This window comes from Zalophus californianus, chromosome 1 (assembly GCF_009762305.2).
Source record: "Zalophus californianus isolate mZalCal1 chromosome 1, mZalCal1.pri.v2, whole genome shotgun sequence".
NCBI classification, from domain to species: Eukaryota; Metazoa; Chordata; class Mammalia; order Carnivora; family Otariidae; genus Zalophus; species Zalophus californianus.
The window spans coordinates 52,724,247-52,741,009 of NC_045595.1; the positions used below are offsets into that span (position 1 = coordinate 52,724,247).

The 16,763-nt window shown below is 43.3% G+C and overlaps 1 protein-coding gene across 8 annotated transcripts in view; it reads left to right on the top strand.

Annotated features, from left to right (window-relative positions):
* The first annotated feature begins 367 nt into the window (after positions 1-367).
* ATG7 (autophagy related 7) overlaps positions 368-16,763 on the top strand; it is a 232,123-nt gene continuing 215,727 nt past the window's right edge. For 3 of the 8 annotated variants that reach the window (XM_027587382.2, XM_027587383.2, XM_027587378.1), the window contains exons 1-2: positions 368-412; positions 16,211-16,383. In XM_027587382.2, the coding sequence (XP_027443183.1) occupies positions 16,224-16,383 (160 nt within the window). In that variant the 5' untranslated portion in view covers positions 368-412; positions 16,211-16,223. Of the gene's footprint in view, positions 413-12,328; positions 12,409-15,790; positions 15,979-16,210; positions 16,384-16,763 lie in introns of those variants that run through there. The other 5 variants (XM_027587380.1, XM_027587381.1, XM_027587379.1 and 2 more) reach the window with 5 other exon arrangements.

Below are 16,763 nucleotides of genomic sequence, written 5' to 3' on the forward strand. Positions count from 1 at the left end.
TTCTCATGTCTCCACACCTGCCTCTTTAATGACACTTAGGATACGTTTAATGCTGCCTCTTCTGGAAAATGGAAATGATCATAATTCCTGTCATGCTCTGAAATCGAAAGAGAGAAAGTGGAGCAGTTTTTTCAAAGCATGACAGGCATATAACACATTCCCACAGCTGATAAACTGGCTTATTACACCTAGCTCAGCTCTCACCAGGGGCCCTCGCCCACCTCCTGACGCTCCGCCTTCCCTGCAACTCAAGTTCCTCCCACTCAGCCCGGTGCTAGGGGCTCCTCTACCAGGTTGGCCCGCGCCTCCTGTGCGCATGCGCACCACTGACCTAGGCGGGCGGGCGGGGCCATATTGCGTCATCCGGGCGCGCGCTGCGGACTACACCGAGGTTGCCGGAAGTTGAGCGGCGGTAAGTGCACCGCGCTGGTGAGGGAGTAGCGGGGTCCTGCGGGCTGGGTTTTGGAGGCTTGGCGGGAATGGTCGAGCTCGGCAGTGAAGGCGAGAGTCTTGGTGGATTTCAGGATCCTCCCTCCTCCAGGGAGTCACTGACTCCGGCTCTCACCTTCCTTCTCCAGCCACGTCCCCTGGGACTGGTTCAGTCCGGGGTCCTGACTAGAAAGCTCCTAATGTCCTAAGTCAGTCCCTCCTGTCGTCTGTCGGGGAGTCCTCTGAATCTTAGGTGTTGGAATACCGGGGATAGTACGTCAGGACTCTTACCCTGGTTTTACCCGCATTTGCTGTGTGACTCGGGCATGTCACCTCTTTCTGAACCGGTCTATCCTCATCTGTAAAATGGGAGTGATAAATAACGTCATTTGTGAAGCGAGGGCGTTAAATGAAGTCAGTTGTTTGTCAGGGCTTTTTTGAGCTAAGATTCTCGATTCTTCAGTTTGATCCAGGGGTTACAAACTTTAATGCTTATTCAGTCAGGTAAGGTAAATGTAGGTGTAAAAATTTTATTTCCATGTCAGAAATAGTCAAACATGTTTGCTTGAGTTTTATGATTACAATGCTAACATATATGAAGTTGGAGAAATGAAGGCAAAACCCTTGTGTTGCACTCGGTAATCTCTTGATTTTTAAACACTGACGACTACAATTTTTTCAAAACCAATTTTTTTAAAAAAATGTTTTTTAACTCTGCAACTGAAACCAGGCATATCTGTGACTGCCAGTTTCAGACCCCTGGGACCCAGGTTCCCTTTCCAATTGAATACTTGGATTTCTTTTATGACACCCCGGCCCATGGGTTAAATTTCTTAATGACAGAAAGCTCGCTATTTCTGGTTATTGTTGTTTGGTCTTTCCCTAGCTTTTACTTAAGTCATATGTTGAGCTGAAAGCGGCTACCCCATAATCTCAGCCCATTGTCCCTCCTTCAGGCCCTTGGGCTCTCCCTTCCACTTTGCACCATTTCTTCTCCAGGCTGAGCACATTTAATTTATTTACCCATAGTAAACTCCACAACAACTGAGAATTTTGCTATGTGCCAGGCATCACCGTAAGCACTGCTGAGGCGGAGGTGCTGTTCATGGAGCCTACTTTTTGATCGTGGTGGTGGCAGTTGTGGTGATTGTCGATAATACAGCACTTATAGTGGGTGGTAGGTGTTTCAGACCCTGTTAGACGCCACAGAAAAAAGAAACAGTAATGGAATGGAGAGTAACTGGGGCTACGTGGAGGGAGCTATTATAAAATCTAGCTGGTCAGAGATGAATTCTCTGAGGAGGTGACTTTGAAACTAACATGCGGATGAAGAAAAAGCCAGTCTTGTGAAAGCTCATCTTGCCTGTTTCTCCATCCTGTTAAACCGTTTACAGGTTGTGTCTCATTTGTAGCCCTTTGCTCCTGCTGCTTCTGCTGCCTAAAACATCTCCCCTTCCCCTTCCATTTTTTTTTTTTGGCCAGCTCCTCCCTGCTTCTCATGTGACATAATTTCGAAATTCTTTAAGGAGTTAAGTACAGGGCTCTCATTCAAGATACACATCCCTGTCCTCAAGGAATTAATTATTTTTTAAGTCAAGGAGATAGAGAACAGCACTATGGTATGAAGCTGTTGTAGACATTTGCCAGAGGAGGACTTAGAGAGATCATACGTCAGGCTGAGGCATCAGAGAAGGCTTCTGTGAAGAGGTATTGCTTTATTCAAGGCCTGAAGGATGAGCAAGATTAGTCAGGAGAAGAGGAGTGGGAGGTGGGATGATAATGCACACATTGGGAGTGGCGTGAGCAGAGGGCTATAGGTGACTGCATGACTTGCAGGTAGTTCACCTCCACTAAGATGTGACTATGGAAAGGTAAGCAGGAGGCAGATCACAAAGGGCTTTGGGGGTAACAAAAGACTGTATAATATATAATTAGGAACACAGACTTCGGAATCTGAGTTACCTGTGTCCCTATGCTGGCTTTGCCATTGAACTGGTTTTGAGACCTTGGGCAAGTCACTCCGTTTCTAAACTTCAGTTTCCTCATGTGTAAGCCAACCTCCCAGGGTTGCTGTGAGAACTGAATGCTATATGTTACCCACTCGGTGTTGGAGGATGGTAAATCATAAACGGTAGCAGTTAATATTGCCATGCTAAGAAGTTTGGACTTTCTTGAAAGTGTGGTGTTGGAGAGTTGAGGCAGTGAAAGTTTAAAAAGTGGTGTGACATGCTCTCATCTATTTTAAATTACCTAGGCAGATCCATGGTGATTACACTGGACAGGGCAGAGCCAGCAGGGAGACCAGTGAGGGCACTGTTGCTTTCGTCCAGGTGGCAGAGGAGGAAGGTCTGAACCAAGGCAGTGGCTGTGCGGACGGAGATGGATGCGTGGGTTTAAGGGCTAAAGGAAGTGGGATTTGCTGGACTGGTAACTGGATAACACCACATGGGGAGAGGAGGAAGATGATTTGGGATATGGAGGGTAATGGGGATGGGTCCTATGTGTGGACATAAGTAATAACAAAGTTCTTTGATTAGTGGTCCTTGATGGGTTATCCCTGACCTCCTCTGAGATTTTATTTAGAAGCCCAAATGGCCTCTTTTCTCCACTTTTACCCATGGGCAGTGAAGTTCAGAAATGCCTTCCTCCTCCTTTTTTCTATCTCCCGATCCTTCTACCTATCTCTAGCGTAAGACCTGATTGTGTATTCAAGGGAGAATAATGAGATACTGTTTTGTTACCCAGTAGACAGTATACACCACCATGGTCTTGGCAGACCAACAACTCGGTGTCAGTCCAGCCCCAGATGATCACCTCTGGGGTTTTCTTACACCTTCTTTGTTGTGATTACCTTCCTTTGAACTTGTTCCTGTTTGACAGTCTCTCTTTAAGAGTGTGGTGTATAAAAGAAGATCTCTTTCCTCCGGTAGTCTGTCCATACAGACAAGGGCTGTACTTTTTTTGTGATGATCTGAGCACCCCCATCCCCATCTTTGTTGTTGACACATCCTGCCCTTGACACTGTCATGCTGTGGACTCCTGGTGCTGCTTGGCACTCTTCATGTGTGTTTGGACGGCTCTCTCGCCCATCTCCTCCTTGTCTTTCGGATTTTCATTCCTCTCCCAGCTTCCTAACCTTGCCTTTGACCTCACGAAGTTGCAACCAGCGGTTAAGACTCCTCAACTGCTATAATTTACAAACTTATCTCCAGCTGACCCTATCACTTTGCCTAATTCTGTGAAAGAAATATGTTTTGGGCTGATTCTTTTACTTGTGCTGAGATTCCATCTCCTCCTTTTCCTCAGGACCTGGTCCTGTCATTTATTCCGTTTCTTTCCTGCTTAACTATCTCTTCTCATTTAAATATCTGGAAAAAACCAAACACCTTCCCATTAACTTCTGCCATCAGGCCATCACACCACCTCTTCCCATCCACATTTCTTGACTTCCTGAAGTCATCATTCGCCAAAATCCTGCTTCCACCCACTCGTCCTCCAAAATTGCTCTCCCTAGTCTTCACACCTCCGTGTTACCAAAACTCTTGAACATTTTTCCTTCCTTGTCTTTTGAATTCTGAGCACATCTGATATTGCTGATATTCCTTCACTTACAAAAACCACTCCTGCTTTGTGCTATCTCTCTGGCTGTTTCCCCTTGTATCCATTGTGGACTTTTTTCCTGCTTTTGTCCCTTAAATGCTAGTTTTCTCCAAGGCTCTGCCTTATACTCTGTGCTCTTCTAAACCACAACTTCAATTCCCATTTATTTATATGCCAAAGACCCCTGTTCTGTATCCTGAGCTGGGATCTCTCCTGAGGGCCAGCCCTCAAACTCAGTGAGTCCAAAATGAAGCTCATCAGCTTCCCTCCAAAGCTACAGTTCTTTCTACGTCCTTTATTCTGACTCATTCTCCTCCTTCCATTTAGTCATTCAAACCAGAGCCCTGGAGCCATCTTGGACCTTTCCTTCTCATCCCATCCCCGGTAGTCATCAAGGTTCTACAGATTCTCCTTCCTTGATATCTCCTGACACATTTACTCCCCCATTTTCTCTCCCCCTGCCTTAGCCTGAGCTCTTCTCACTTCTTGCCTATATTCCTGCATGACCTCTGAGCTGCTTGCTCTGTCTGGCCCGCACTGGTGCCAGAGTGCCCTTTCTAAAATACAAATCTTTGCCAAAATACAAAGCCCTGCTTTGCAGTCTAATTTAGATACCCCTCCTTCCTCCTCCCATTAACACCCTGCACAAACACTTATACCATACTGTAAGGCATTTGTTTTATCCACAAATTGCTATCCTGTCATTCCTGGTCTGTGCAACCCTCAAAACTTAGATCCTAAAATGCAAAGACCTTAGCTTTTTTGCCATTGAATGGTGAAATACAGCACAGGAACTTGTACATAATATAATGTTTATTGAAGGAATAACTAAATAGAAATCCCCCTGTCTTTGACACATGTTTTGTTGGTAACATTAATTGTTTTTGAGGGCCTCCTTTGTCAGATACATGCATTTTCTAGTTGAATCCTCACAGCGATTCTGTACAGCAGGTGGTGTCCCATCTTATAGGTGGGTGTGATTTCTGTGTCTGTTTCTTGCTCTAAACCCCTAACACAGGGTGTAGCACACATGAAATACTTAGTAAATATTGATGAATATTCATTCACACAGATATATAAAAGTAAATTGGACAGGACCAACGACTGAGCCAATGACATCACTCTTAGCTCCTTTCTTATTAACATCAGTTTCTTATTAACATCAGTTCATACCTTAACCAACATTCTTTTTTTTTTAAAGATTTTATTTATTTATTTGAGAGAGAGAATGAGAGACAGAGAGCACTAGAGGGAAGAGGGTCAGAGGGAGAAGCAGACCCCCCGCCGAGCAGGGAAAGCCCGATGCGGGACTCGATCCTGGGACTCCAGGATCATGACCTGAGTCGAAGGCAGTCGCTCAACCAACTGAGCCACCCAGGCGCCCCAACATTCTTTGAATAAGATTATTTTACCAGTTTTTGACCCCTCTGATTATGTCAGTATATCCAATTACAACATCTTCATCTTGTCTACTAGGATATTTGGAGCATTCTTGTCAGAGACCTTGCTGAGGTCCAGATATCTTATGTCCTATGTCTTTGGTTCTTCTTTGATCAAGGAAGAAGTGCTGTTACTCTGTCATGACTTGTTCTTAAACCATAGTGGCCTCTTATGATGACTGCTGCATACAGTTGTGCAGGTTGTGTACTGCACAAGAGGCCACATCTGAGGGGTGCTTTGTGTAGGTCATAGGCATCATGGGTATATTTTGTAGTGCCAGTTTTCTAGCATACAGGGGTAAGATGTCTTGAGCCAACCCATCAGTGTATTACAGCAGTTTTCTAAGGGAAGGAAGTAAAACATCTTGAGGAAGGTGTACAGTTTCCTAACTGTACAAAAGTGCCATGTGATCTAGAATGGCCCACATGACACTCCTCCTAGGAGCAAAACCTCTGTCCAATGGACTGTAGAATCCAACTGTATTCTCATCTTTGGAAATCACATATTTTGAAAATCTGGTATCAGGTGTTGGCTTGGCCCAATTTTTCAGCCCCTCTTCCTTTTTCCAGGACTCTTTAAATATCACTGGAACTGAAAACTACAGAGCCTCTGTTACTCAGAAGCTAGACTCCATAACTCAGCCAGCTTTTAGGAAACCATCATGGATTTTACTTGTTGGTTGACATAAGGGCTCCACAGTGATTTGGGTGAATCCAGGTGGCTGTCTTTCATATACAGAATGGAGCAACGTTCTGTATATGATACTGTTGATTGGTGCAGGTAACAAAAAGGACTCAGAAGCAGGCTTCCTGTCTCCATCTTCCTTGTGTTGTTTCTTCTCTCTCACAGGCCTTCTCAGCTTTTACAGCTCTCACTACTGCTCCCTTGTAGGCTTGCCACACCCTACAATGCTGGTATCCAGTGCACCCATTTTCAAAAACTGAGGCTGAACAAGAACAGATTGTATGTGAAGGTTAAAGTTATTAAAGCAGAAGGAAGACCAAAGAAAAACAACTCCCAGGAGTAGCCAGTGAGAATGAAAGTTACAGTTTGAAGACTATGGAGGTGACTGTCAGTTCTCCAACTTCTTGAAGAAGCAAATAATGTCGATTTGTAGGGGTAGAGATGGCATACGTGGAGGTGAGGGAGACAACTGGTCCACAGTAGCAGTTGTCCTCTCTGCTTATGTGAACAGCTATGACCACCTTATAGTACAGTCACAAAAAGAGCCATTTTAGATGACTCGGTGTCTGCTGGAGACATCAGTTTGGCTCAGGGGCATCTTGACTCTAATGCGATTTTTGAAAGGGATTGAGGTTTCTGAACCCAGCTGGTTCTCCTTTAGGAGTCCTGAGTTTTCATCTTCTGGTAAAGCCTAATCTGTCTCCGAAGTTTGGAACTTTGTCCCCTCCTTTTGGAAGGGAGGGCTTGTACACCTCCCTCTTTGGCAGCCTTGCACATTATTTCCAAAACTCATGAAGTTGCCGAGCATCGTTAGCCGACAAAACGTGCATTGGCTCTATATGCCAAAGGGCCCCTCTCCCCACTCCTGGCCTTCTCCATCTTTTTTTTTTTTTTTTAACCCATCAGCAGCTAAGAACATACTCTGTCAACAGGACTTGGCCATGTGGTTTGGTGCTTATTTTAATGACTGCCAGAGCTCACAGCCCTGCAGCTGGGAGAATGAGAGCAGAAGTCTGCTCTTTGTGCTCCATCTTGGCCCAGAGAAGGTACTTCAGGGCCAAATTGTGGTTATTCTGGCACTTCTGCTAAGTGAATGGCCCCACATGGCCTCAGAGAAATTGAACACAAAGTGCTCCTAACTCTTAGAACTTGTTCCTCTGGACTTCTCCTTGATGACCTATAGCAGGAGACCATCCGTTCCATTTTAATTAATACTCTGCTGTGACTGCAGTGCTCCTTTGAGGGAAGTGACGCTTCAATGAGGCATGTTTGAGGCAGAGAAAGTTTTCATAGTGAGCATGGGGAAGGGCAACCACATTAAGTCAGGCGCTGTTGACTAATGTGGGAGAGATGTGTTGACAAGAAGAACTAATAGCACTACCATTTATTGACTGCTGACTGTGCCAGGCACTGGAACAGGCACATCACACACTTTCTCATTTAGCCCTCCCAGCAACCTCAGGGCTTGGGTACAATTATCCTGATTTTGCAGACAAGGAAATCGAGGCACAGGGGATGAAGTTCCCTGCCTGAAGCTCCTCAGCTGGTGAGGTGAAACTGGAGCTCACACTTGGGTCTGTCTGAAGACCAGGCTCCCAACTACTGTCACTTTAACATCCTTTCTCTGGACCATCAAAAGTCCCCCCGCCCTCCCAAAGCAAACAAACAAAAACCCAACAACGCACACATGGAAAAGTTATAGCAAGACTTTTTTTTTTTGGTACGGTTAGGCTGGTCTGTTTTTCCGCTGTCCTCCAAGGGCCTAGTTTCCCTGAAGACAAGTTTGTTTGTTTTGTCACTATGATTGTTGTTTATCTTCTACCAATTTTACTCTTCATTTTTCCAAAAATCCTACACTGGCTTAATACTCGCTGTGTCCAATCCTATCGTCGCCCCCCAGAGGGAGACCAGTTGGACAGACTTATCAGGGAGCCTTCCTGCTCCAATTAATTATATAAGCAGCAAAGCCAAAATACTTCCATCTTCAGCCTCTTTAATAACAGATGCTAGAGAAATTTATGGAAATGATATTTCATTTAGACTTATTTAGAAAAAATGAATTTCTTTTCAACAAAGCTAGATTTAAATAGGTCATCTGTTAACTATTAAATGAATACAGGAAGATTCTTTGTAGGATCACTGTAGCTTGATTATAGGGCTTTCTCTTTTACTTTTTTTGTTCAAGTATCATATACATATAGTAAAGTGTACTAATAAATCGATAGCTCATGGGTTTTTACATATGTATGTGCCCTGTAACCACCTCCCAGCTCAAAGTATATAGAATATGTCCAGCTCCCCAGGAGGCTTCTTATTTCCCCATCCCAGTCAGTAGCCCCACCCTAGCCTGTAATTACTCTTCTAACTTCTGTCATGTTAATTGGTTTTGCCTGTTGAATATAACATAGGCTAGGTATGTGCAGGCACTAAAATTGTCTTCATATTATATTTTGGAACAGTTTCAAACTTGCAGAAACCTTACAAGAATAAGACAAAGACCTTTCATATACCCCTCTCCCAGAGACTCCATCCAGATTTTGTCCCAATAGCATCCTGTATAGAAGCAGAGTGTCAACCCAAGATCACATGTTGCCCTCAGTCGTCATGTCTTTCTCTTTCATTCTGGAACAATTCCTTAGTCTTTCCTTGACTTTTAAGACCTTGACACTTTGGAGGATTGTAAGCCAGTCTCAGTCATTTTGTAGAATGTTTTTCAGTTAGGGTTTACCTGACTTTTCCTCTCAATGAGCCCCAAGTCATGTTTTTAGCTGAGTGTGAGAGGTGTTTGTGCTTTTCGTGGCATTCCATCAGATAGCATATGTGTCTGTTGGTCCCATTGCTGCTGGTGCTAACTTCAGTCCCTACATGAAGATGGTGTCTGTCAGATTCTGTCACTCAACAGTCACTTTTTCTCTCCTTTGAAATTAATCTTTTTTTTTTTTTTTTGTGGAGAAATACTTTGAGACTGAATATAGGCTTTTAACTTCTATAACATGGAATACTTTCAGGAAGAAAGATCTATTCTTTACTAATTTTGTATTTGGTTGAGTAAGGTTTCATTTCAGTTGATTTGTACGTGCACATCTCTTGCCCATTAAGATCTTAGTCCTAAAAACCAATAATAGGTTTAGAGACCTTCTAAGTCATATGGCCTGTTTCCATTTGTTCTTCATGATTTCTTACTCTAATCCCCACAGTCCATGGTAATGAGCTTGGAGTTTGTCTTCCCAATTGCAGAAGCCTGGCTTATTTCTTTCTCTTGCTTCTCTTGTGGAAGGTACCTGTAAAAGGTTTCTTGAACTCAGTAACATTTGAGAGCCACTCTGCAAGGGACTATGGTATATTGAGAGGAATATGAGCCAGGATCTCTGTGTCTGCAGAATTTTCAATCAAGTTGATGGAGGTAGACAGATCAGTGAAGAGTTGGACAGTAATACTAAACGTAGAGGTAGCTTAGAGACAGAAGTGATTAACCATAGCTGATGGAGAAGAGCAAACAAGGAGTACAGAGAATGAAAGGCAGCTCTGGGAAGGCTTTCTGGAGCAGATAACCTCTGAGCTGGATTTTGAAAAGTGTATCAGTCACAGGGGCAAGGATGTCTTTTAGACAGAGGGGCTGTTTGTTCAGAGTTGCGGAGGCAGAACAGCAGGTGTGTTAGAGGAGAACCAAGCAGCTTGATGTTTCTTCAGCATCAAGTCAGAGGTGAGGAGTGGTGAGGCCACCAGGGTGGCACCAGAGAAGTTGGGAGGCAGTAGCAGGGGTCCAGGAAAAAGTAGGAAGGAAACCATCAAAGGTGTGGTAATATGCCAGTTTTGCATGTGAAATGCCACTAATGGCATTATTTATTTATTTGAGAGAGAGAGAGAGAGCAGGATGAGGGGCAGAGGGGGAGGGAAAGAGAATACTCATGCTGACTCCCCACTGAGTGTGGAGCCTGATGCGGGGCTCGATCCCAGGATCCTGAGATCATGACCTGAGCCGAAATCAAGAGTCAGCCACCCAACCAACTGAGCCACGCAGACTCCCCGAGCCTCAGTAGATCTTAACTGAGCTTCATGGTAGCTTACTGATGCTGACATATATGTGAGTGTTCTGTGTAGACTACGTTTTCCAGTTCATAAAGATGTATTTGCAGCATTATGGGGTTTCTATCATAGACCAGCAACTGTGGCCTTGCAGTTTGCTTCACTCAAATGACAGGTGTGGAAAGATCATCTAGTCTGAGAGTTCTCAAACTATAGCTTGCAGCTCAGATCCTGACCAAGGCCTTTTTGTGTGTGTGCAGTCCACAAGCTAAGGATTGTTTTTACATTTTTCAAAGGTTGTAAAAAAGGAGAAGAAACTATAACGGAAACTGTTTTGGCATGCAATGACTAAAATATTTACTATCTGGCCCTTTTCAGAAAAAGCCTGCCAAACCCTGGTCTCGTCTGACTGCCTGATACAGTAATCCTTTGTACAATATGACTTGGCAAATAATCATCTAATATATGCTTGGACACTTCCACTAATGGAAAATTCATTATCTCTCCAGCCAATCTGTTTCTTATTTGGACAATTCAGGCTATTAGTAATTTTTGAAGTCTGCTGTAATTTGTCTCATTATAGCATCCATCTATTGGCCTTTTTTGGGGGAAGAGAGCTATTATTGTGTGTCAACATTTACTGAGCTCCTAATATATTCTAGGCAATGTGCTGAGTGCTGAAGAAAGACGAGTAAGACATTGTTGTTGGTCAGGGATCTCTCAGGTGTTGTTTCTTGGAATTAAAGCAGCTGTGCTGGTAGCCTTGGGTGTCTTTCATTCCCCATCTTGCCATTGGGTTGGGACTTTTTTTCTTTAATTATTTTATTTATTTCTGTATTGTTACTCCACATACACAAAATTCATTGAATTTCGAAACAAATTCAAAGGGAATAGGGCCATACAGTGAAAATAAGTCTCTCCACACCCTTGTCTCCTGATTCCATAGCTGCTTTCTTGGGAGGCAACCACTGTTACCCATTTCCTGTGGGGATTTGACTTTAAAGAACAGCACTACCCAAGGTTTAGGACCATTTGTAAAGAAACTTTTGGCAAGTACTCAGACAGTGGTGTTTTATGAGCTCCTACTTTGTGTAAGTTGCTGAGTGTGACTTAGTTTTATTTTCATAAAGCCAGAAATTTGCACCACGTTTGGGTGGTACACACAGCCCCAGAGAGTTTGTATTACTTAACCACCCACCTGCTATTTCAGTTAAATCTTGGCTGGATATTTTGGTTACTGCTGGGATTCTTGCTCATGAAAAGCACTGAATCCTCATCAAAGCCTTTCCTCTTTCAGTGGAGATGACACAATCCCATCTTGTGTAACTCCTGGGTTTCACATCCTGAATATGATAGAAATAGTGGAAATAAAGTTGAACCACACTTATATTGAAGCCCCTGTCATTTTCCTTCCTTGAATATGTCTATATGTAGTGTTGAAGTTTCTAAGCAGAATTCTCACCTTGTATTGTCTAGGGTTGTATAGACAAGTAATTTTTTAGGTAGCAGGTGACGTTTGGATCTAGGTGAGTGACACATAAATGACTTTACACCTATAACTCACTACTCCCTCCAGAATTCCATTTTGATCATGACTTCCTTAAATCTTCCCTTCCAGCTTAAGGAAGATGGCAGTGTGACACAGATGTATGGATTCCTAAGTGATATATTTATACTTGAGTATGCTATTTAGATGTTTCCAGCAATGTCCTCATCACATGTTGCTGCTGCTTAGGACCTTTCTGTCTTAGCCTGTCAAGCAGCAGTTCAGCGGCTGAATACCAACCATATCCTCTTGTGAAATAGGCTCTTGGGTTCTGTTTGAAATTTCTAAAAGATCAGATAAGTCAGAAAATGTTTGAAGGATGTTCCTCTTATGCAGATTACTTTGTTAGTATGCTCATCTCTTATTTTCTAAGTGGTCTTCCTGAGTCACCTTTTCCCAGTTGTTTTAAGTGCGGTGTAGAGGAGAGTCTTCTCTTTTTCTCTGTCACTGGTAAAATTCCATCTTGGTGACTTCAGCAGGTCATCCAAATGATGATGAGTTACCGCTGACCTTTAAGAGTAAGTTGTGGATGACTAAAGCATGTAGGGGCCTGATGACCCATCACACAGAGGCTTTCAGAGATTCATTTGTACTACTGTCTGCTGCTGTGTTGATTTCCTTCCATATTGGATGACTACTCTGGCTGTGACCTTTTACTTTTGACTCTGTTGGAGAGGAAGTTAGTATGTAAATGCTTTTCAAAATGGTTCTTTTTTAGCATCTGTGTGGCTGATGGGCAATATAAAGGCTCTGAAAAGGGGTGTCTTCCTTCAAGGCAGTACTACTGTACTTGTGATGAGAGCTGGGGCTTTGAAGCCAGTAGACCTGGCTTATAATCTCAGCTCTTCTCCTTCCTAACTGAGTGACTTTGGGCAAGGTACTTGGTATTTTCAGTGCCTCCATTTCTCTTCTGTAAAGTAGGCATAGGGCAACCACTTTGAGGTTGTCCCAAGATAATGTGTAAAATGTTTAGTGCTTGGTACAGAAAAACGATTCAATTAGAATAGTTACTACTACTGCTGCTGTTATTTAAAAAAATTTAAAAAGGGTATGATCAAAAAAGGAAGTATGATTCATGATGGTAAATGCTCTAATGGAAGTTTTCGTCTGTCATCATGGAGAAGGGAACCATTGATGCCCACTGACTGTGGGCGTTAATGAGAGCTTCATAAAAAATCTTACTAGATGAGATGGAATTTTCCTGGTAGAGATGGGGAGAGGTTTCCTAGGGAAAGGCGTAAGGCTGAGAAATGACCAAGCTGAGACAGTGTTGGCACCTTACTCTCTCTGGGGTAACGCCGGTAAGGTTTTGTTTGTTTAAACAAGGCAGTCACCTGTGCAGATCAGTTCTGGTGGCAGCATGACATCTTGTTTGGAGAAGGTAGAGACAGAAGGCAGTGACCTGTGAGCATGTTACCTCAGGAGCTGAGGTGTGAGATGGTGCACCTGACATGTGGCAGGGGGATGGAGGAGAGAAGGGATGCTGACTTGGACAGGAAACATGAAATTGCATGAAGAGTATGGGCATGTGGAATTTGGATTCTTGTCCTCCCCAGTTCACCCCACTTTCCTACCTGTATGTACTTCTGTGGACTTCTTACCTCTGTGAACCTCAGTCTCTTCCTCTGTAAAATTGGAACTATCACTTATTAGGGCTTTCCAGAGGAATAAATTCAGGTGCACACCTCTGCTGCACTGCCTGGTCCTGGTCAATGCCCAGTAGCTGTCACCTTCATCTCATTCCAGAGGCCCGTTTAAGGTTGAGTCTCTAGCAATTACTGATTTACTGACTATGAGAGATAGAAAAATGGAAGATGACTTTGAGGTTTTGACCTCGGATATAAGTGATACTCTTAAGTAAACTAGGATGTATTGGGAAAGGGGCAGAATTTTGGGAAAGGAAATGTTCAGTTGGGACTTGAGATGTCTGTGAGAAATCCAAGTCCTGGCTTTTAAAACATACAGATGACCCTTGAACAATGTGGGGTATAGGGGTGCTGACCCCCCACATAGTCAAATCCATGTATAACTTTTGACTCCCCCAAACTTAACTACTAATAGCCTATTGTTGACCGGAAGCCTTACTGATAACATCAACAGTCAATTAACACATAGCTTCTAGGTTATACGTATTATATACTGTAACACATAGCTTTTAGGTTATATGTATTATATACTGTATTCTTATAATAAAGTAAGCTAGAAAAAAGAGAATATTATTAAGAAAACCGTAAGGAAAATACATTTACAGTATTTTGATACTGTACCGTGTCAAAAAAACTCCACGTACAAGTGGACTCATGCAGTTCAAACCTGTGTGTTCAAGGGTCAACTGTATATGTTTGGAGGTTAGCTCTCTAGAAGTATAGTCCTACAGTTCACTGGCATATAAATAGAAATTGATGTAGAAAATGAGTAATTTTGCTTCTGAGAAAACTTATAGACCAAGGAGAGAGCTGAGCGTGGAATCTTTCAAAAACCAATGGTGGAAAGCATTGTGGAGGAAGAGTAGAAGGGAGCGATTGGAGGAGGCTGTTTGGGTGTTCTAGATCCACGTTTCTCAACACGAAGGCCCCAGGTCACCTATATGAGGGTCTGTTTCTCTGTTGGGCCCTGAAGCCCCAGTGCATGGGATCCATAAGCTTTCCCTGGTCCTATGGAAATAGGTGTGAGCTGGAAAAAGATGAACATTCTGAGAGTACAGAATTATAAAAAGCCTTTCAAATAATTAAAAGCCAGAAATTATTTAATACGGGACGAGGGTACGTTTAAATATGTTTGAAATGGTTTGGAGGTGGGGCCTCCAAAAGTAAGAGTGCCAGTGGCCTGAAGCCATCAAGATAGTACCAAACTTGAATCAGACCCACCTGGGACACTAATCAAACCTGGAGACTCCTGGCCACCCTCACCCTCCCTTCTCCCCTCCAGCAGGTGGAGCCCAGGCATCCTCTGTTTTGTTTTAAGATTTTATTTATTTATTTGTCAGAGAGAGAGAGAGAAAACAAGCAGGGGGAGCGGCAGGCAGAGGGAGAAGCAGGCGCCTCACTGAGCAGGGAGCCCGATACAGGACTTGATCCCAAGACCCCGAGATCATGACCTGAGCCGAAGGCAGACACTTAACTGACTGAGCCACCCAGGTGTCCCTTAAGCCTCAGTTTTTAATGAGCCCTCAAGGTGGGGAAAGTTGGAAAGCCTTTGGTCAGACATTGTCTGACGCATGATGCTGAGAATACATACTGAGGCATTTGGGAGTTTTAAAGAGCTCCTTCCCTGAGACGTCCTCCCTTGCTTTGCCCCATACTCATCTCCTCTTTCTGGAATTTTAGCATTTTCATGGAGTGCTAACTTTGCATTTTACCATCTAGTTATTGTCAGTCGAAAGCTTGTTATCTCTTTTTTTTTAAAAGATTTTTATTTATTTATTTGAGAGAGAGCGAGAGAGAGAAAAAATACGTGCATAGAGGGAGAGGGAGAAGCAGACTCCCTGCTGAACAAAGAGCCTGACCTGGGGCTCGATTCCAGGACCCTGAGATCATGACCCGAGCCGAAGGCAGCCGCTCAACTGACTGAGCCACCCAGGCACCCCGGAAAGCTTGTTATCTCTTAATTCCAAAATCTAACAAGTTTGGAAAACTGAAAGCTATGTGATAATCTTGGCTCAAAACTCAGGCAATAGATGTGAACTATCGTCATCTAGTGTGATTCTTCATACTCTCTGCTGCAGAAATATTACTCTGTCTGGTCATAGGGAAATTAGGGTGGAGAGTGAAGAGACCTCCCTGACTTCTGCTTTTTGGAAATACCAAGTTGCTCTAGTATTGTGCTGCTCCGGCTGGTAGTGGTGTCCCCCTTAGAGTGTGTGCAGGGGTGGGGGAATTACAGTGTACGCATGTCTGATTGCTGGGAGGGTCACATTTATTTGATGATTTCAGGGGGAGAAGGAAATATTAAAATACGTATGGTACGGTAAAATGCAAATTTTCCATGCATTTAAAAGATAAAAGGTGAGATGTAAAAAAAGTTCAGGTTAGGTGGGCAGAAATTTCTTCATTCTCCTCAGCAGGGGGTGCTCAAGTGCTGCTCTCATTCAGAGCTCTGCTGGTTGGCCTTGTGTTTCTGACCCGCTGGGCTTGTGAACTTCTCCAGGACCACACAGGAGGACAGAAATGTCTGAGACTGTGATTATGTCGACGAAGGAGTCGCATTCGTGTAGCAGTCAGAATGACTTGAACAAGAAAGGAAGATACACAGAGGTAAAGGCCAGAAAGGCCTAAGAGAAAGGACTTTACTTAGAAAATCAGTTGTGTTGTCATCCTATGTTGTTGGCAACATAGGCGGAGTACTCAGGGTGATTTTCAGTTAGGTCTTCAGGTAGCCTGTATATCTCCCATCATTTTTTGTTTGTTTGTTTTGATTATGCCTTATTACACATTTTTTTCTTACCATATTTTGTGCTATTTTGCTGTGTTCTGTTTTGTTTTTTAGTAGGCAACAAATAATGGCAGCAGCTCCGGGGGATCCTGGGCTCTCCAAATTGCAGTTCGCTCCCTTTAGCAGTGCCTTGGATGTTGGATTCTGGCACGAGTTGACCCAGAGGAAGCTGAATGAGTATCGGCTGGATGAAGCTCCCAAGGACATTAAGGGCTATTACTACAATGGTGGGTGACAGTAAACTCCGTATTCCATCATCTTCTGTTATGTTTTCTGCCCTCCAGTATAGGGTCAGCTTTCCTTTAGAAAGGGACACCCTTGTCTTTTATAATTAATACTGTTCACTGGTTTCTATTTTACTTCCTGTCTGTCTTTAATTAATTAATTAATTTTTATTTGGGTGTAGTTTACACATAGTGCTACGTTAGTTTTAGATTTACAGCACAGTGATTTGACAAGTTTATATGTTATGCTCTGCTCACCGCAGGCGTAGCTACCATCTGTCACCGTACAGTTCTACTTCAGTAACATTGATTATATTCCCTATGCTGTACCTTTTATCCCCATTTTACTTCCTGGCTTTTGATACAAATTCATTTGCACTTCT